Raw genomic sequence first — 21,893 nt, 5'->3', positions numbered from 1 at the left:
TGGGTTGTGTCATGATCCCCACACTGGAAGCTGGGTAGTGTCATAAAACCCCACATTATTTCCCGAAAGCTCACATAGGAATTATGCTAGTAATCGTCAATGCGTGCATATCTAATCGTTTCCATTTTTATGAAAAAGATAGGTGATTTATTCACACGGTCCTCTATTGACAATCACAGGTGCAGTAAAGAGATAAAAGATGGGGGTTTCTTGTCTGTTTCACAGTAAAAGTCAGTATCTTGTGAGCCTTAGCTCTCCTCTGCAGGGCTATCTCACTTTCTGAAGCTCCTGTCTCAGCCACGATGGTAGAGGCTGGCCCAGTCTGTGTAACAGTTTGGACAACTCCACATTATGATCTCGGTAGTAATTAGAGAGGAAGGTTCTAGACTGAAAAGCAAAAGGAAGACAAGGGAAGTAATTAGTTCATTAAATGAGATTGTGCAAATTTATTAAGAAATTCTACGGCAATGGGACGGAATATAAAACAGGCATTTCTTTCTCTTTTCCCATGGATGCCATTTGTTTTTACCTTTAGGAAAGATTTGACAGAAGTAAAGTTGCAAAATAAAAATGGGTCCAGGAATAACTTATATATCTTATTTTTCCTAGAGCATTTGGAGAATTAGCTTTTTTGAATTTTTTAAACTGTAGTATAATTTGACTTACAATATTATATCAGTTTTGGGTATACAACATTGAGTCAATATTTTTATACATTAAATACCATCTGTCAGGGAGGAGGGCATGGCATCCCACTCAATATGAAGCACACTTATTTATTGAGGGACTGATGAAGAGGTTGATGAGAGGCATGTAATACTAAAGAAGAATGAGGTAAGTAGGGACCAGATGTGGCACAAAATCTACAGAAAAGAAACACCTATGTTTATGAAATTGGTCATTTTCTGTAAAATTGGGTCACAACATCAAGATAATCAGTCACCATAATCATAAAAGCTGAATTTCATGATTAAACAAATAACTTGCCATGTTATAAAATGCTTTCTATATTTATTTAGTACCAAAACAGATTTTTTGAAAAAACCATTAAGCTTTTCTACTTCACAAATATTATAAGGTCTTATTATAAAGGTCCTTATAGTGATCTTTCCTGGGATTCTTATGTTCCTAACCAAGCTGGAGTGATTGGCAATTTTTAGATGAATGGCTGAGAAAAGGATTATAAAATATATCTGTGGTTTTAGTTTATTTTATTCCAAGAAGACAAAAAACTTGTAAATGGGTTTTTTTTCTCTGGATGTCACTTATCTCATATTAGAACCCATTTAACATAGTCCTGTGTCTTTTTGATAAAATAATAGAGGTGAATGTTTTTCCTGTGAAATACAGGCAGCTGTTTCCATTTGGTCAAACTTACACCATCTCTCTTAAACCCTTCCCAATATTTTAGCACAAATTAGTTTCTTTCTTCCAAAAATGCCCTTAGCAACTTTTGTATACTGTGGAAATGGATTCAAGATAGCTACTTTTTTTGTACCATTCACTAGATTTTTCACTGCATTTCTTCCCTTCAAGTGGATTGTGAACACTTCAAATTCTGGATAAGATGTTTATAGAAGTAGTGGAGTCGTTACATTGATTTCTTGGTAGATCAACGTGATTTTTGAAGCCTTTTTGAAATTATTGGGTTCAAAGGTATAGTTTGAGGACCTTCTGGTTCTTCTATTTCCATAGTAACGCCTAATCACTTCCATCCTCCTTATGCCCACACTGTCTTAGGAGAGATAAATCATTATATCTGCTCAGTTGATTGCTAGCTAGTCTCCCAATCCTTCTGTCTCCTCATACTATAACTTTTACTTATAGATTTTTCTCCCCTGCCTTTTTACAGTTTGATATTGTTTTATATATTTTATTATAAACAAGTGACCATAACTAATTTACTCTCCTATAATAAACCTAGGCTCATAACCTGTTTTATCCTGCATCCTATTTGTGACATTTTGAATTATAATAAGAAATATATAGTTGGTCATTGACTCCATTACTGGCACAAGGCTCACTTGGAATTTGCTAAGTGAGATAGTGATAAAGGTATACTTTGTTATGTTAATGAGGTGGCTTTTTGTTGTTGTTGTTAAGTCACCCAGTCATGTCCAACTCTTTGTGACCACATGGACTGCAGCATGCCAGGCTTCCATGTCCCTCACCATCTTCTAAAGTTTGTCCAAGTTCAAGTCTATTGCATCGGTGATGCCATCAAGCCATCTCATCCTCTGACTCCCTCTTCTCCTTCTGTCCTCAATCTTTCCCCAGCATCAGGGACTTTTCCAATCAGTCAGCTGTTTGCATCAGATGACAATATACTGGAGTTTCAGCTTCAGCATCAGTCCTTCCAAGGAGTATTCAGGGCTGATTTCCCTGAAGACTGACCGGTTTGATCTTGCTATCCAAGGGACCCTCAGGAGTCTTCTCCAGCATCCCAGTTTGAAGGCATCAATTCTTTGGTCCTCCGCCTACTTTATGCCTCCAGTTCTCATAACTGTACCTAGCCACTGGGAAGACCATAGCCTTGACTATATGGACATTTGTCAGCAGAGTAATATCTCTGCTTTTCAATATGCTATCTAGGTTTGTTATAGCTTTCCTGCCAAGAAGCAAATGTCTTCTGATTTCGTGGCTGCAGTCACCATCCATGGTAATTTCAGAGCTCAAGAAGAGGAAATCTATCACTACTTCCACCTTTTCTCCCTCTGTTTGCCATAAAGTAAAGGTGCCAAATGCAATGATCTGTTTTTTTTTTTTAATATTTAGTTTTAAATCGGCTCTTTAACTCTCTTCCTTCACCCTCAAGAGGCTGTTTAGTTCCTCTTAATTTTCTGACATTAGAATGGTATCATCTGGATATCTGAGGTGCTTGCTGTTTTTCCCTGTGGGACCTGACACACTCTCTCTCTGTAGACAGTGTCAGTATTTTGTTGAGTTGTGGAGACCCAGCTGGTGTCTGAGCCTTGCTTGGTGATATGGAAAAACCTCCCCATCACATGTTGTAACTGTTGATCAGAACAGTTTACTGTCCGTGGCTCAACTCAGTACCATGCATGGTATAGGCAATAGATATATATATTTAATATGTAACAATAATATTTATTTATTTTATACAAAATCCTTGTTTACTAGATTATTTGTTTGAGCCCTTTACACATTTGGAAAGAAGTTACTGTTCAGTATTTATATTTGAATTGCATCCCAACAGCATACAATTCCCATAAATATCTCCTAATCATCTCTATCTGTTGGTCTATCACTCTGCTAAATATATAAAACTTGATAGCAAAGAAGGACAAGAAAAAGGAATCAAATTTATTGTCTACTAATTTTGAAATAGTTGTATATACAGGGTTCTACTGTAACAGGAAAGGATTAATTCTGACTCCATGTTGGAACTGTTCCTTTGACTTGCTTTCCATTGCTTTTGTCATTATAATCTTACATTATAAGATTCTCTGGCCTGCCTCAGAGAATCCTGCCCCTCTGCCTGACTGTTAACTAAAGTGCCTTTGTTCAGAGCTCCATTCCCCTGTAGATGGTAGGAAGAAATTAACACATCCCTCTGCCTGAGGTTTGCCGTTCTAGGAAATGTTTGCAAGATTAACAGCCTTTTTACTTGTTTCCTCACTTTCTTCCATCTCTGATCCATAAAAGAACCAGGCATCCAGACCCAGATAAGATGCCCATTTTGAGATTGTTAATATGCCATCTTCTTGGTCAGCCAGCTTTTGGAATAGTCATATTCCTTGTCCTCGTTCAGATTCATTGGCCTATTGTGCTGCAAGCAGAACATGCTTGGACTCAACACTACCAGAGAATTTCAAAGATAAGGAAAACATTACCTCTGGATCCATGGGTGGATACTTTCGACCTTTGCTTTTTCCAAGGCATTTGGTCTTTCCTCCTTCCAGTAGTTGACACCAAAAGCCCTTTTGGGGATCAAAACTACAAAAGATCAAAGATATAAATGAATATAAAGATATAATGATTTATAAATTATATACAGAATTTTGAGAGAAACTCACCAATCGTGCAATGGAAATGCACTTTCATATATTCATTCTTTGATTTAATTTAATTCAATTCTATAAATATTCATTGAATCAATTTGAGAGAATTTAATTGAAATTAAATAAACTATATGTTATATATATATATTTACTATTTCTAATGTAATGAAAAAGGACATATGGATATTTAGTCTTTTCTCATGATGAAATTATTGGGTTTTTATATTTTACCTATTCATCCATAAAAGATCAAGGATGAATCAACAAAACTACAATACAGGATTTTATAATATTTATTTTCTTATTTATGTGATTTCCCTGTCAAAATACATTAGCAAATTTCTTTGAAATCATTCAATAGTATATATTAAGGTGACAATATAATGTAAATATATTTCTTTGAATACAACATGAATTTTAAAGCTTCTAAGAAAAATATTAATTTTTTTTAACAGTTCAAAACGTTTACACTTTTCAAGGAGGAAATTAAAAGGCTAAAGATATAATTCACTATATTTTTCCAGAGAACATAAGACACGGGTTATACAAATGGTGTGGAGAAGGCAATGGCAACCCACTCCAGTACTCTTGCCTGGGAAATCCCATGGACGGAGGAGCCTGGTAGGTTACAGTCCATGGGGTCGCAAGGAGTTGGACACGGCTGAGTGACTTCACTTTCACGTTTCACTTTCATGCACTGGAGAAGGAAATGGCAACCCACTCCAGTGTTCTTGCCTGGAGAATCCCAGGGACGGGGGAGCCTGGTGGGCTGCCATCTATGGGGTCTCACAAAGTCAGACACAACTGATGTGGCTTAGCAGCAGCAGCATACAAATGGTGAGTGGAACATTAGATAGCTCTTCATTTCTTTTGTTGAAGGTGAATGATTCTATTGGATCATTCAGATCTCGACACTCATAAAAAAAATTCTAACATTGTTTTGCATCTTTGGCTGCACAAAGTTACAAAAGAAAGAATGTGTAACCTAATTATTTGTTTAAACTCAGATATGTAAGAATTTTTGTTTAGGACTAACAAGATAGGAAAAAGGAGAGAATAAACCAAATGGGAAGGGAAATTTTAAATTTACTGCTATGGGAATTGCTGCATGCATAAAACATCGAAAAGGTTTGCATTTTTGTTGCTCAGCAGATGTTTTAGAAGGATGAAGCATAATTGACTAGGATGTAAAGTTAATTAGTTGCAGGATATTTTGTTGCCCTGGGCCCATTCCTATAATACCGATGCACCTGCAATTTGCTTCTGCACATATGTGAACTCATTTAGGGGGAGAGGGAAATTTTCTTCACAGTTCCCTGCCCAATCTATTATTAGAGACCTGATCCGCACAGTCCAGGTTGTCCTAGTACATGTTATCAATTAAAATTAAATACATCACTGGGTAAATGGATAAAAGGAAGAGAGAGTCATTTCCAACCTGGACATTTCCAATCTGCATCTTGCCTATCATAGGCCTTTCTTTGGTTTTCATTAATTTCCCAAGAGGAAAAACAATTTGGCATGCTGTGCAAAATGAGATGGGGGAGGCGGCATAACGGTGCCCCTAAACAGCATCTCTGCCTCAGGATGAGGATGTTTAACTGCATTAAGGTAAAATACAGCTTTGGCAACCAAGCCAAGATATTTACACACACAGAGCATCTCCTCCGCTCTTGGGTGAGCAGAGGTCTCAGGACGGGCTCCCGTCTCTCTTACTCTCCAAACAGCTGTTATGAGGCAGAGCTTAATATGATCTGAGGAAGAGAGCCATCCAGACTATTGAAAGTCATTCTTTTAGATAAGGCTGTTAAAACCTTGAGTCCACATTATTTTGCTGTCCTGGTATCATTTATTGCATTGACAATGTTATAAACGCGAAGTCTAACAAAGGGCATTTATTCCTGCTAAGTTATATCAATTCCTTGTTTTATGGTTTGGTTTTAGTAGGCATGAAATTATGAAATTAAGATGCAAAGGCTTTCTCAAATAACTGTTAGATAACTTTGAGGACATGAGTTTGTTGCCACAAGAGTTCTTTTATTACACTGAACATCACTGTAGTTATTAATTTTTGTGATGTGTGAGACATAGTAAAAACCATATATTCTGTACTTGTTTGTAATCTCTTCTTTAAAAGTATGATTTTACAGGTTTATTGAACCATAAGGAACTATTTGTAGTAAACAGGCTAAAATCATGCCCTGAACTTCTGCAGGGAGTAAGGGGAGGCCGTGCTGACATCAATGACTTTTCATGTAAATATATTAGAGGACGCTCTGTCTGCTTAATCAACAGGGGCCATGCCGTGTGTTATTTCCATGTGTAGGTAAAAACTTTATTAGACGTGTTTTAGTGGATAAGGAAAAACCCAATCTTATTACTGCTTTCCCTGCCCCTCCATTACCCTAATTGTCTAATTGCTGATTCTAATCTGCTGTGAACTGGGAAATTATGTAATCAGGCTTGTTAAAATTTTGCCTAAAACGTAATAGGCTTTATATCAAGCCTCATGAAGGAGTCAAGTACATGACCTTTTAAATGTATATTTTGACAGCTTGGAACTTTTGCTTTTGTTTGTTGTTTTGCCTCTTTCCTTCTTTGTTGCATTTTTAATTACTCAAAGTACATGATTTTATTTCCCAAGCTGACTGCAACCATAACCCCCTCCCCACCTCCATTCTCTTCTATAGCATGCCCTTCCCCTCCCCAGCAAGAGGAGGAGGCTCCTTTCCCTCCTTGTGGGTTTGGACTGGCTCTAGTGACTTGCTTGCAATCAATAGAATATGGTGTAAGTGATGCTGCATGACTTGCAAGACTAGGTCAGAGAAGGCCTTGAACCATGTTCCCTCCACATCTCATTTCCTCTCAGAACACAGTCACTACCAGGGGGTGGGAGTGGTAAAGAACCTGCCTGCCAATGCAGGGGGCCTCAGAGACTCAGATTCCACCCCAGGGGCCCTAAGATCCCCTGGAGGAGGGCATGGCAACCCACTCCAGTATTCTTGCCTGGAGAATCCCACGGACAGAGGAGCTGGTGGGCTATGTCCATGGGGTTCCAAAGAGTTGGACATGACTAAAGTGGCTTAGGATGCTCACTGCAAGAAAGCCACCCAGAGAGATTTCCTCCCATTGAGCTCAGCTTTGAGCCATCCAGTCTAAGAGCCAAAGATGTGAGTAAAGAAGCCTCCAGAAAACTCCAGTCTTCAGCCATTCAAGTCATACCTAGATATTCATGTCTTCCCAGATATGGCCCCAGCTATTTTGAGCAGAGACAAGTTGTCTTGGTTATGTCCTGTCTAAATTCCCAGCCCACAGGTTCCATGAACATACTAAAATGGCTACGGTTACATGCTGGTAGGTTTTGGGAGGTTTACTGTACAATACCAGACCACTGCAATGTTATACATGATTGTATTTGGTTATACACAATGTAATAAACACAGAGTAAAACATGAATGTATCCCTTTCACAATTTTGTCTGAAATACTACTCATTTTCACAGGGCTAACTGTGGCCATCAACATTTCATTTCTAATGTGCAAATTATCTGGGGATAAAGATCATCTGTTTCACTCTGTAACCTCCATTCCTAGGACACTTTCTGCACAGAGTAGGCATGTAAAACATTTACATAAACTTGTGTTGGGAAAGAGCTCACAAAAAGGGAAATTTGTGATAGATAAAATGGCCATAAGGTGTTTTATAGGCATATTCTTAGGCCGGTAAAATATCCTGGTATTTGAAAGGGACGTATTACATGAATAATGGGGACATTCCTTTGACTGCTTTTGAGAAGCATAATGATGTATAAATTCATAGCTAGTATTAATGATGCTATATACACACCTACCAGTGATAATTTATGATGGCAAATAATGGAAATGAAATCAAGCATGAGAACAGACTCACGTTAGTGCTTCAGAGTAATTATAATGAGGTGTAACTCCCAGAAACTTCTGGACTTCATCCATCACAGTAGCTGGGTCAGATCTCAGCTGCTGTCCATCAATAATTAGCAACTGTAGAGTCAAAAATAGTCACTCTATGAAGAACAAAACTATATTAGGCAGACTGAGCTGCCTCCCTTGACCTGGTAGGATGTTAATCAATTAGATCAGTGGGAATAGAAAGAAAATATGCACTCTTTAGCATACATATGCATATTTACTATTCTGATGTCCTTCCAAATAAAACAACAAAGTTTGCCAAAGGCATTATTCATAACCCTTAACTAACGTGATTGTAAATCAGAAATAGACATTGACACTTTCTTGACTCAGTAATGCAGTAGAAACATGATTTTCCATCTGTTCTGTAATCAGGTAATTATCCAACCTATGAAATACCATGAGTTAATCTTAGAGTGAAGGGCTTAGAAATAATGGGCATACAGATGTAAATTACCCATCTATTATCCTTACAAACCATGACAGAGAACTCAGGTTTTGGTTGTGAGCCAAACTGGAATGAAGAAGATAAAGGATGTGGACACTTTCCTCAAATCCTTATTTCCTGTTCTATCCCAGGTTCTCTCCCATGGTTCTATCCCAGAGCTTTTACAGCACTTCCCATTTTGACAGTCTAATCCATGAACTTCTTTTCTCATAAGAGTTCCACGGGATAGGTGATGCATGGGTATTTGCACATGGTGTTCAATAAATGTTCCATTTAACTGGCGGTTCTGCTATTGGTTACTGTCTATGAAGCACGTGAAGCCTCCTGTGTGAGGACAAGATCCCAAGAACGTGTTTCATAATCACTTAATATTGTAATACTACCACTGCCATTAGAAGTGTAAAAATCCACACTTCTTAGGTATGATCATCTTTGATAATAAAGCACTATCTGTGGCAATGTTAATTTATATTTTCTGTGTGTCAGTGCAACACTATCATGATACAATAAACAGAAGAAATTCATTTCAGGACATTACCTGAGAAGTAGCAAAGTAAGTGAGCCATCTTTCTATGTGGACTGCATACCATCCAGGTATTAGACATCTCCTCTGCAAAGTTTTCAGGTCAGATGGGGCCCAATGTCCTGTTGTGATAACTTCATAGAAATTAAACCTCAGGGCAGCTGGATCTTCATGTGATCTTTGGTGCTTTAACAAGAAAGTCAGTTGTAAAATCAGCCTTCTTTATGCCTGCAAACATATGTGTGCCTGAATGGGTTTGATGTGTGGATGAGTGTGTGTGTCTTTTATTCCAAAAAAGTAATGAAAAATGATTACTTGATTTTAGAATGAGAAACAAGGTGAAACGTATGTGCTATATTGGAACCTAGGCATTGGCATAAGGCTTCCATAGAGTATAAACCTTCTATACATATCAAGTGGCATTCACATAAGCCTGTGGCTGTCTTCACATATAAAATATTTAGATGCAAGACAAGAGACAGAGTGCAAGGATTTTCTCCATGGATCTGATTAGAAGTGAAAAGATGTCAGGACCCAGATGAATCAAGCCTGATGAAAAGAGATTTCACCTGGCAGGGTTTGGCCACCACATTACTGTGTTCTTGCTTCATTGCAGCCGCTTGGCAAGTTCTGACAATTCCCCAATATCCCCGTGTGGAAGGTGCCATGTCTACAGAGAAGGCAGGTGTCTATAACACTTGTTTAGGTGTCGCATTCATGTTGATGTTGCCCCAGGCACTTGGCTTTTTCCCTCCCAAGGGCTTCTACCTAACTCTTCTAAATCCTAAATATGAATTCACTATGCTGCTTTTTAGTACCAAATCCTGAGTCCTTCACATCCAACCATCACTGGTCAAGTTCAAAAGCCCAACACAAGTCAGTATAATTTCATAAGCATTTATCAAGATCCTTGCCAGAACAAAGACCTTCTACTGATTATAGAGATAAAGAGATATAGGTAAGACAAAATGCTATCTTCAAAGAAATAAAAACCTTATATGGAAAGCAACACATTAACAGATTGTGATAAAGTCATGTGTATGATAGAGGTATAAGTTATTTGTTGTGATAGCCAGACCAATAAATGATCAGTTCTGAATGAAATATGAAGGTATTTTTTAAAGATTGAAGCTTTTGAGGTAAAATATAGTGAGATTTTGATAAACAGAAAAAAGTAAATGTGGAAACAGGAGAACTTTAAATCTGAGTGAAGATGAATGAGGTGTGTTGGGAATGGACGAATTGCTTTTGCAAGATATCTCAAAGTGAACTTAAAGAAAATTTACTACAGGATAAGTTTGGAAGTATATTACAGCCTGATAGAATTATGTAATAGCAGGTCCTATATATGTTAGAAATAAAAACTACTAAGAAAGCAAAGATGATTGACTGGTGGATGGTTAAAGAGTAACTAGTGAGTGGTAGTGGGAAAGGAAATGGCAACCCACTCCAGTGTTCTTGCCTGGAGAATCCCAGGGACGGCGGAGCCTGGTGGGCTGCCGTCCATGGGGTCACACAGAGGCAGACACGACTGAAGTGACTTAGCAGCAGCAGCAGCAATGAGTGGTAGATGGTAGAAATACAGCTTTTGAACCTCCCTCATAATAGTATATTTATTGACCTTCTCTGTAAATGCTGCATACATAGAGACTACATAATATATTTACTTAATATAAGATGTAGAAACAACAAAATCGAATAAATATAAGTATACTCTGTGCATTATTAATACAGTAATGCTAACATTTTTACTTCACACTGTGATAATATGAAATTGTACTTATTCTGCTTTATATTGACTTACACAAGTCTAGCATCAACTTTTTTTATATTCATGCAACAAAAAAGATTAGCATAAAAATATGACCTGAAATCACAAAAGAACTGGAAAAAAATAGCACTGCAGGTCCTCTGTGAGGCCCATTATAAATATGTGAGGTAGAAATTATAGTGGCAGGTGATGTTTGTAGGAGTTTCTGAATTATACCTGTCGAGTTTCAGATTTATGGTACTTACCGAAGACAGGGGACTGGCTAAGTAATAGGTTGCATTATTTTGAAATGTACAGTGGTCTGGGGACCCTACTCTTAGCAATATAGCAGCAAAAAGTATTATCAGAAAAAAATTATTCCTTTCAAATGTGTGTGTTCAAAGAATTTACTTGAAAAAGGAGGCATAGATTCTCTGTTTTTAGAAAATGGTTGAATCCATGTGGAAAAAAAAGATTCGTATAAATGTGCTCTGAGTAGTGATCGTGCTTTCTGCCAGGAAAATGTGCAATACTTTGCCCCATGTATTCACATTCAAAACATTTCATTAAGGCTTAACATCTCAGTATTTTTGGCACAATTAAAAAAAATTATCTTGATTTGCAACATGAATTTTGATAAAATGAGAAAGACGTTTTTCTATCTTGGGGGAGTCACAGACTCATGGATTCTACTAATAATTTCTGGATTTTGCTCCCAAGACAAGTGTTCCACTTCAGTCCCCAAACTCTTGCAATCTCAGTTTGCAGAACCATATTTTTCTGTCCCTTGCTATTTGTTCTCAGCAACATATGTTTATTGAAGAAATTTTGAAAAGCCAAGAAAAAAAAAAGGAAAAAGAAAAATTACATGTTTTTTAAAAGTGTCATTAAATGTTTTCTTTTAATCGTCTTTATTTTGGCATTAATTTATGTATACTCTCATATTAATTGGTTTTTAGTACATATAGATTGTTATCACCATACACTCAAAAGCATCAACTTTAATTAGGTGTTCATTGCCGTAGCCAATTTTACATTTCTCTGGTCAAATTTATCTTACCCCTGTACCAAGGGTTCACACCTCTCTTTTTGCTCCTCAAAGTACTGCTTTTCAAATTATCCCTCTCTTTTTCCTATGTTAATTCATTCTCAACTTTCTAAAATAAAAGAGACAATCATAGTCACTTTAATTTCTCTATCCCAGACCTCCAAATTTACTAGCATGTACATTTATACACTTTTCCTCACTTAAGTTTCAGTGCAGGGTTTCTTAATGGATACCCACTGATAGAATTCAGAGGACCTAAGAACTCGGATCTGTAATAAAAAAAAAAAAAAAAGAAAGAAGATGCCTCTTTATTTTTAGTAACTTTTAAATAAAATTTAGTAGTTATTGTACCTGTGATTTTACCACCAATAAGAATCAATTCTTTTGCATCCCATTATAGGTCTTTCAGTTCTATCAAAAATTGTTTATGCTCGTCACTGCTTCAAACAGTAGTATTATCCCCAACATTAGATCTTGCCATTTAATGATCTACTATTTTTAAAAGTAGCAAATTTGATAATTATACTTTTGATATATTGGTATATACTGATTTGATAATTATACTTCTATGGAGTTGTTTCCCTGGTAATATTATATAGTTTAATGCCTTGAAAATACGTTTCTGAAATGGGGCACATAGACTCATCTGACAGCCAGAAGACCCAGCACAAGAAAAGTGAGACTGTGTAAATGGAGAGCTGCCTCCCGTCTAAGTTGCTTCCGGCCTTTGTGGCTCAGTCAGTAAAGAACCTGCTTTCAGTTTGGGAGACCTGGGTCTGATCCCTGGGTTGGGAAGATGCCCTGGAGAAGGGAAAGGCTACCCACGCCAGTATTCTGGCCTGGAGAATTCCATGGACTGTGTAGTCCATGGGGCCGCAGAGTGGGACGCCGCTGAGCGCCTTTCACCTCACGTCACTTCACCCTTGTGATATGGAAGCTCTGGTCCTCCCAGCACTGATTTCCCATTTTCCTCTGAGGGGCCTTTAAGAGCCTTCTTCCTTTGAAAGTTTCTCATTATTATTCAAATCACCACCACAGAAAACACGTTCCTTGGCCCACCCAGACTGCTGTACATGGATTCTTGTCTGTTAAAGGTTCTACTTCTTCCCCTGTCTTTCGACTGAGTGAGAGTAATTCAGGCCTTATTTTGCCTGACTGTCTGATTTCTTAGCAGCTGATGGATCCTTCATTTGGCGGTGCTCTTTTCCTGGTATCTGCTGTCATGACACTGCTGGGCTTTTTCTTCTGCTCCTCTCTGGCTGCCTCATTCTGTTCTATACTTTTCTCCTCTGCACATTTTCCTCGGATGATTTCACCATTTTTTGTGGCGTTTGGCCTCTCAGTCGCAAATTTCCATCTCCTGCTCAGACCTCTCCCCAGAATGCCAGCGACCTCTACTATTGCTTTTGGTGTGACAGGGATTCCGTGACCTCCTGACCTCCATCTATGTCACATCTTTAGCCCTCCCCACCCCCACACAATGCCTGTATCCTTTTTCAGTACTTTTTTCATGGGAATAAATGGTTACCATCTAGTTGCCTGGACTGGAAATTCGAGTTATTCTTGACACTGTTTTATAACCAGTTTCTATTGATTTCAATCCCTAAAGATTTCTTGATACTTTATGTCTCACCTAGTTTCTACTTCCTATTTTTGTCCTTGTTACCGCCATTTCTCAGCAGGACTAGTGCTACAGCTTCTAATTCATTTCTCTGAGTGGTCATTTCTTCCACTCTGATCCATTCTTCAAAGATCAGAAAGTATCATGTTATCTAAAAGAAATTCTGGTAGGTACACACTGGCTTAACACTTTTAAAAGGCTTTTGATCACTCAGGGCTTCCCTGATAGCTCACTTGGTAAAGAATCCACCTGCAATACAGGAGACCCTGGTTGGATTCCTGGGTCAGGAAGATCTGGTGGAGAAGGGATAGGCTACCCACTCCAGTATTCTTGGGCTTCCCTCGTGCCTCAGTTGGTCAAGAATCCGCCTGCAATGTGAAAGACCTGGGTTCAATCCCTGGGTTGGGAAGATCCCCTGGAGAAGGGAAAGGCTACCCACTCCAGTATTCTGGCCTGGAGAATTCCACGGACTTATATAGTCCATGGTGGAATGATTTTCACTTTCACTTCACTTTGATTGCTCAGGGAATGGTGGCCATTTGATTTCCCACTTGGCTTCCAACTCCCATGTGCCTCTCAGGCTCACCTCCTGCAGATCTCCTCCTTGGCTTTGCTCTCTAATCACACGGATGGTTTTTTTGGTTCTTTGGCTGTGCTGTGGTTCTTTGCACCCAGTGGACGACACACGGTTTCTCTCTCATCATCCCCTCGCCCTCACTCAGTTAATACCTACTTGGCCTTCAGTTTTAAGCCTATAGTTTATTTCTCCAGAGAGTGTTCTTATATCATTTTCCATGCTTCCTCACAGTGCTTTCAAAATTTCCAATTATATATATATATATATATACTTATTGGATTAATATCTATTTATATATTAGGATTTCCCTGTAACTCAGACAGTTAAGAATCTGCCTGTAATGCAGGAGACCTGGGTTCAATCCCAGGGTTGAAAAGATCCTCTGGAGAAGGGAATAGCGACCTGATTCCACTATTCTTGCCTGGAGAATCCCAAGGACAGAGGAGCCCAGCAGGCTACAGTCCATGGAGTCTCAAAGAGTCAGACATGACTGATCAACTAAAGCTACTATTCACAAATTAGAATGAACACAATGTTTTAATTATCATTCTGTGGATTAAAACTGGCATTAAATGCTGAAGAAGACTCCATTTTGGTGTGACACAGTTCTATATTGTTGGATATTTACTTTTCCTTTTGTTATTATTGTTATGATTAATACCTTGATGAATGAAAAAGGATACATATTTTTAATCCCTTTGAGGTTTTCTTATGGGTGCTCCCAGAAGAGGAATCGTACCACAAAAGTATCTTTGCAAACTGTTTGATAACGGTCATCAGTTTTCAGAAAATATCTCCATATATATCCTTCTGTTGGAATGTTTGAGCACCTTTATTATGACACCTTTGTCAGCAGAGAGAATAAGGATGACAGGATGCTAGGATGATATTTATGAGTACCATTTTGATTTTATATTTTATTGATCAATAATTGGGTTGACCATTTTTACACAGAAATTGTTGTGCAGTTGGATTTGTGTGTGTGTGTATGTAAATTATATATCTATGTCTTTTGCTCATTTGCTCATTTTTCTATTTATTTTTAGCAATTTGCAGGAATTTTTTTTTTTTTTTACAAATTAAGGAAACTAAGCCCTTTACCAGGTATTGCTAAAGATGGTCTACTTAGATACTTAAGTTTGTTAATTATGACAGACCAACATTTTACATGTTTATATGGTTCAGTCCCTTAACATTTTGATTTTTTTCTATTATGCTTGAAATTCCTTGCCCAAATTGATAGTTCTTATTTCTCATAGTTTTTGCTTGTTTGTATAGCTCTTTTAACATTTGACTGTTAAACACATCTGGACTTTAGTAATTCACCATTACTTACATTCCAGCTATGACCAAATGCTTTTAACGATATTTTTTTACTGCTTCGTACCTGGTACCAAGAGTATGCCCTATCCGAAGGGTCAATGAGGATGGTGATGATCTTGGCTTTGGGGACCAGAGATGCAGCTCGTTTGGGAGCCTCTTCTGAATGGAAGTAATTAGCACTCTTTTCAAATAGAAAGTCACTTGTAATATTGGATGGAGTAGGAAAAAAGTCCATATACCTGAAGGCAGAGAAAGACAATCAATTAATTTGAAGTCTAATTGTTTCCTACCATACTATGGATAGGAAATTATTTAAACATTTTTGTATTCATTTATATAAATTTGTAATTATTGATACTATAATAGCTAAAATAGAGACTATGCTGTACACTCTCAAAGTGAAAACAATCCCAGGTTTTACTGTTCTAATGGGCTATTTAGGGCAGGCGAAAGAGTGAGATGAAATGGGTGGGTTGCTAAGGAACGGAGGGAAAATTCTTTAGATTTGGGTTGATGTTCTGTGCTATTGAAAGCCAAATCTAAAAAAAATTAAGTTTACCCTTGGCAAACAGCAAATTAAACCATATTGCCTAGTAAATATTTTAAAATAGTAAATTTATGTTTGCACACTTGAATGCTAAATTCTTAAATTGAGATTAAAGTGCACAAAAGAGGAAAATGTGTAAGTCAGAATAGCTATAAAATACTAAACAGATTAGGGCATAGTTGCTCTCCTCCTTTTTAACTTCTGCATAATTTGTAGTGTGTATAGCAATGTGAACACATTATAGTCTATCTAGAGTAATTAAGGAGATATTTCCTGCCGGTTGATCCTGCGGAGCCTCGGCAGGTTCACCCCTCCATATGCTGTCGGAACATTCCTCTGCGTGTAGATTATAGAATCAATATGCTCAGAGGTTAATTCAGTGCAAGGCATTAATTATGTGTGTAACCCTCCTTACAGCTCACCACTTCTCTAACCCTCAAATGTTCTAGAAATAAATAATGAGAACAATTAAGAATTCATATGAGATACTTATTTTCCTCTTTGACATTTGTTATTATGTTTCCCAAATGTGAAGTGGTGAGAAGTCTCATCTATATTCCTTCTTAACAATTTGCATTCCATTTGAGCTCACAGGTAAGAGAAAATTGCTGCTCTGCTTTCAGTAACTTGCATGCAATTTCCAAATTCATTTAGTCTTTTTAAGTAAAGTGCTATCCTAGGTGCAGAGTGGACATGTCAATACTTATAATAGGAACTCAAATCTGCTCACTGCCATCGCCTTGGCCCCACTCTCATCCTGGCTGTGTCTTAAAAGAATGAGCTTTTCATGAGGATAGACTCACACGTGATTTTGACATAATATTACATGCTATGTGCGTGTGTGCTAAGCTGTTTAGTCGTGCCCAACTCTTTGTGACACTTTGGACTGTAGCCTACCAGGCTCCTCTGTCCATGGAATCTTTCAGGCAAGAATACTGGAGTGGGTTGCCATGCCCTCCTCCAGGGGATTGTCTTGACCCGGGGATCCAACCCACATCTCCTTGGTCTCTGTATTGCAGGCGGATTCTTTCCCACTGAGCCATCAGTACATGCTACCCAGGTATGCAGTGAGGGGAGTTTACCTCAGGGGGAATTTGCCTTATATACTTGGGATTTGGAAATCAGGGCCATATTTTCCTTAGAAAATTGGGACATGGCTAGAAAAAAAAAACCAGAGTGAACATCAGTTACAGTATCAGGTTTATTCTGTTTTAGTTTAGGGGTAATATTGTGATTTTAAAATTTTCATAACTTATTAAATACAAAGTAATTTTCCTCTTATGCACTTGTGTGACTAGCATTAATATGGTTTTAGAAATGCTCTGGTATTTGCATGACAAATATCAGCTTAGATTACAATACATTTACCATCTATGTGTTTAATGAAGAGACAAGTCACAGAGTATAAAATAAAACAACCTATTGATTTATTTGTTTTCTCAGGCATTGTTGTGAAGACAAATTATGTATTCAGTAAAAAAAAATTCTAGACTCAGTGAAATAATAATATGCTTAAGGAGAATTTTAAATATCCTTATGAATAATTCTGATGAAAATATTCCATAATCCTCTTTATTCAATCATACTAATTTACCAGAAAAATATTATCATTATTGCACTGTTCAAATCAAATTATAGGCAACACTGATTAAACATATCATCATTATAAATTAATTTCTAATTCACTATGGTAGAATTGAACATAACAAATTTATTCTATAATTATGTAGATGCCTTGCATACACCTATAATTGCTCATCTGTGAATGAGCATGTGCTAATAATGGGTTTTGTTTTTTGTTATTTCTCTTACCAGTCAATTCCCTTGTGGTAGTTGTTTCCATTAAAGAATTGGACTTCTTCAAATGTTTTGGGACTGGGGAGATTGCTGATGATGGAAGGGTGCATAAGAAGAAATAAATAAAGTGCTGTTGTTCCTATTACCAAAAAAAAAAAAAAAAAGAGAGAGAGAGAGACCAAAGGTTATATAGCAATAGAAGACAAGACAAATACTTTATTATTATTATGGGTGGAGGCACGCGGAGTAGCATGTGGGATTTTAGTTTCCTCAACAAGGGATTGTATCCAGGCCCCTTGCACTGCAAGTGCAGAGTGGTGACCATTGGACAACCAGGGAAGTCCTAAGACAAATATTTAGCAAATTTTTTGCTCAAAAAGTAATATGCAAGACCAAATCATTCCAGTGTCAGAATGATTTCCAAAAAATCAGTTAAGTGAATTTCATGTGGCAATGATTTGTGTTCTTATATTAGTCTTCATGATTCTACTGACTGAAACACTTCATTTAATCTGAGTACATAGTCAAAGCCAAGCAGGTTGATACAGCTAGGGGAGAAATTCAGAAACTGGGTGATTAGATTTCCCTCCTGAAGTCAGATGAGTGGCTAAAGTATCAAAGACATCCAGCACAATGCCTGAACCTCAATTAATACTATGTTCAAATCAATTAAAGTTAATCAAACTATTCAACAGATGTTGACCAGTGCAACTCTGAACAAGTCACTGTAGTAATAATTGGTGATAACTCTTGATAAAAAAAACATATTTGCTGGCCTCAGTAGACTAAGTGCATTTGTGGATTTGAGTCAAGCAAACAGGTGAGGGAGGTCCCACGATGAGAGAAGAGTAGAGTGCTTTTCCAGTATATGAGAAAATGGGGAATTTAGACTTGGGCAGTCAGGGAAGGCTTCCAGGAGGAAACATTTTCTAAGATTGTAGCTTAAAAATTGTAAGTATTTCCAGTAAGGCTGAAAGAGGGGTGCAAGATTGTGGAAGACAGACAGTTAACTGTCCTACCTTGACAAGCCTGATAATGAGGCACTAGGCTGAACAGATTGGCTGACATCAACCACTGAGTGGGTGACATCACAGAAAGCGCAAATGCCACATCTAAACCTAGGTTAAAGCAGAAATTGAGGGCCATAGCAGGAAGGACTGTGAAATGACTGGCTCTCATAAATCAAAACTTCCCTTATGGAAGAGGTTATTTCTTTTTGTAACATGGTGCACTCAGGAGACTTTGTTAGATTTCCCAACCCTAGGAGAGCGTGGAATGAACTGCACAGGTGGACTGGCAGAACAATAATGATAGCAGCTGGGGATCTGGAAGCAGAGGTCACAGAGAATTGTGTAGATAAAGAAAGTTACAATAGGTCTTAGGGCACCTAAGAAATTCAGAATGGTGGCTCCTAGTGAAATGGGAGGGCAAAACGTAATAAATGCCCTTAAGGAGATTTCATTTTTATAGCATATAAAATATCACCATCCAATTTCTTTGACTTGTTTGTTCGTCTTGGGAAAGCTCAAACCAGCTAAAAGCTTTATCATTTCCACACTGGTAGGTCAATATGAAACTCTAAAGGTATAAGTTATTGTCTTTATGAATACAATCAGCAAAGAGGAAAACTAGATTTATACTTACTAACCTGTAGTGTTCTAGTAGAACTAAGAAGTAGTAATATTCAACGACAAATGATAGAAGATATGATTTTAAATTAAAATTTCAATGTAATTTTACAACATAGAAATGCTTTCTTTCTTAGTCATCATTCCAGTGTTAGAACAGCTGTGAGGGAGTTGGTGGAAAATTAATGAACATTTTAAATAACAAGAACAATAACAAAAGTGATATATATGAAAATATGTGCTGTATTTTTTCTCTCCCTGCACATGTGTAACTTATTGTTGCAACACAATTTATATTCCTGGAGGAAGAAAAGATTTCAACAACCAATATCTAATAGTCTGGAAATTTTGCCCACAACCTTTAAAATGATCTACTTGCTTGTATTACAAATATCTTCATCTGGGCCAGGCTTATTTATCGTGATTGTTTGTTTTGTGTTATGGTTTGTGCACTCACTGATGAAAATGCTTCTAGTCAGAGTTGTGAATTCAAAATACAGCAAGTCAATAAAAAGTTTAATTAATCAGGACATGAGCAAAGTATATAAAGCTGTCACATGCTGAACAAAGTATAAAATAGTCTAATTGAAAGTGTCATCTCATTGGCGAAATACTGTCACTCTCTTTTACTACACTGTTATACACATGTCCTTCAGTACATGAGAAAATATCATGGGGAAAAGCTGCCTAATAAGCCTTAGGTGCATCAGAAAATAAATCCAAATCATATGTATACATAAAGATTATTTGAAAACAAACAAAGAAACAAAAAAACCACACAGGTAGAATATTTGAAGGTGATAATGACAGTGGTTCTGAAAAAAAATCAAATCAAGGTTGATATGCAGTATAAAATAGCTTGAATCAAGCCAAAGTTCTCTTTTATAACTTAATTCAGCAGTTAATTAGGCAAAACCACAAAAAAGGGTAGAAATTAAAAATCAAATACCACAACTGTGACATATAAGCTCAAAGTTGTCAAAAACGTGTGGTCTGTTGAACAGCTTTAAAACTCATACTTAAAAATTTAGTCCATAAGTCTTAATAAATTAAATGAGCAACTTTAGAGCCCCTTTGAGGACCATGGCATAAAGATGATCCATAAGGATGAAAAGAAATTCAATAATGAACTTGAATGGCTGTCTAAATATTTCACCAAGGCAAACTTAATCAAATACTATATGACACTGTGTTTCATGACAAAACAAACAAATGCAAAAAACCCACAAACTGCACTGATGGTTGGTCTTACCTGTTTTTTGTGGCCCGATTACAAGGAATTTTGGTAAGTGGTCACAAGTTTTCTCTCTGGACCATATGTCTTTGTGTCTTTTATCATCACATGGATTCTGCAAGAAGGAAGAATAATGAATCTTATCGTGTAATCAATACCTGGCTCTGTTCCATAAAAATTGTTCAAACCACAGGATCAAATTCTTGCCTGATACCCTCAAGCTAGGAGTTAGACCTTGTTCTGATTCTGATTTTCAAATTGTTTCCTTCTAAAATGGCACCTTCCTTTCCTTCAAGGATAGAACTCTGCATCAGGTCTCTCCTGCCATCATTCTTCTCAGGCTTGACATGGTGTTCTAACTTCTGAGATTCCACCCTACCTCTGAATTCATGTTTTACATCTGTATACCTGATCCTTAGCTTGTCTCTACCTGGTTTGAACTCAAGTTTTCAGATATCTGTGCTCTGCTCTAATTATTCCTACTCGTTTTTCTCTAGAGGGCTGGAAAGTCATCCTTGAAGTCTGGACTTGGTGAACTTTTTCTTCCCTTTTACACTATATGCTATTCTCTGCTGATCCAGATAATCTCATAGTTCGGCCATATCCCACAAGCAGATACCATGTAGATCATTATTTCTAGCCCCTACTTAGCTCCTGAACAATAATCTAAGTTGTATATACGTCATTGTTGCACAGACGTGGTGAGGAAATGAGCCAACATAGCCATACACCCAATTTTATCCCCATCTCAACTTTCTCTTATACCAGCCTCCATTCTGTTCACGTCGAGAGGCCCAAATTTACCATCCAACTCATGTCACTTGAGAATTAAGAGTCCTAAGGACTTCCCTGGTGGTTCAGTGGCTGAGAATCCACCTGCCAATGCAAGGGACACTGGTTCAACCCTCAGTCCGGGAAGCTTCCACGTGCTGCTGAGCCCACGGCCCGTGCACCACATCTATGAGTCCGTACGCTACAGCCCGTGAGCTGCAACCACTGAGCTCACGCGCCACAGCGATGGAAGCCCGTGTGCCCTAAAGCCTGTGCTCCAGGACAAGAGGCATCACTGCCGTGAAAAGCCTGCGCACTGCACCCAGAGTAGCCCCCACTGACCACAACTAGAGAAAGTCCATGCAAAGCAACAAAGACCCAGGACAGCCATAAATATATAAATCATCTTTAAATAAAGGGCAAATGATAGTGATACCATTTTTAAAATATCTATTGACTGACAAAATGGTTTTATTATATTGGCAATCTAATTAATAAATATATTCAAAAATTATTTTCACAAAATTCTTTCTAAAAAACATATGCTGACCATTAAAACAATGATAATTTTACATTTATTATTCAAATTTAAAAGTGGCATAAGGTAATTAAACATTTATGGTTCATACTTATGTACTTAAGTCAGTTATTTTTTTT

The 21,893-nt window shown here is 37.5% G+C and overlaps 1 protein-coding gene across 2 annotated transcripts in view; it reads right to left on the bottom strand.

The window, feature by feature from the left end:
• Positions 1–267: 267 nt before the first annotated feature.
• LOC136148019 (bifunctional heparan sulfate N-deacetylase/N-sulfotransferase 4) overlaps positions 268–21,893 on the bottom strand; it is a 256,176-nt gene continuing 234,550 nt past the window's right edge. Inside the window, exons 7-13 of one of the 2 annotated variants that reach the window (XM_065907461.1) lie at positions 20,484–20,580; positions 17,619–17,742; positions 15,324–15,498; positions 8,956–9,126; positions 7,932–8,041; positions 3,855–3,957; positions 268–387 (exon numbers count right to left, since the gene is read on the bottom strand). In XM_065907461.1, the coding sequence (XP_065763533.1) occupies positions 268–387; positions 3,855–3,957; positions 7,932–8,041; positions 8,956–9,126; positions 15,324–15,498; positions 17,619–17,742; positions 20,484–20,580 (900 nt within the window). The remainder of the gene's footprint in view (positions 388–3,854; positions 3,958–7,931; positions 8,042–8,955; positions 9,127–15,323; positions 15,499–17,618; positions 17,743–20,483; positions 20,581–21,893) is intronic. The other variant, XM_065907462.1, reaches the window with a different exon arrangement.

The sequence above is a fragment of the Muntiacus reevesi genome, chromosome 16 (assembly GCF_963930625.1).
Source record: "Muntiacus reevesi chromosome 16, mMunRee1.1, whole genome shotgun sequence".
NCBI classification, from domain to species: domain Eukaryota; kingdom Metazoa; phylum Chordata; class Mammalia; order Artiodactyla; family Cervidae; genus Muntiacus; species Muntiacus reevesi.
Note: the sequence above shows the minus strand (reverse complement) of the source record. Positions and strands in the feature narration are given on the sequence as shown.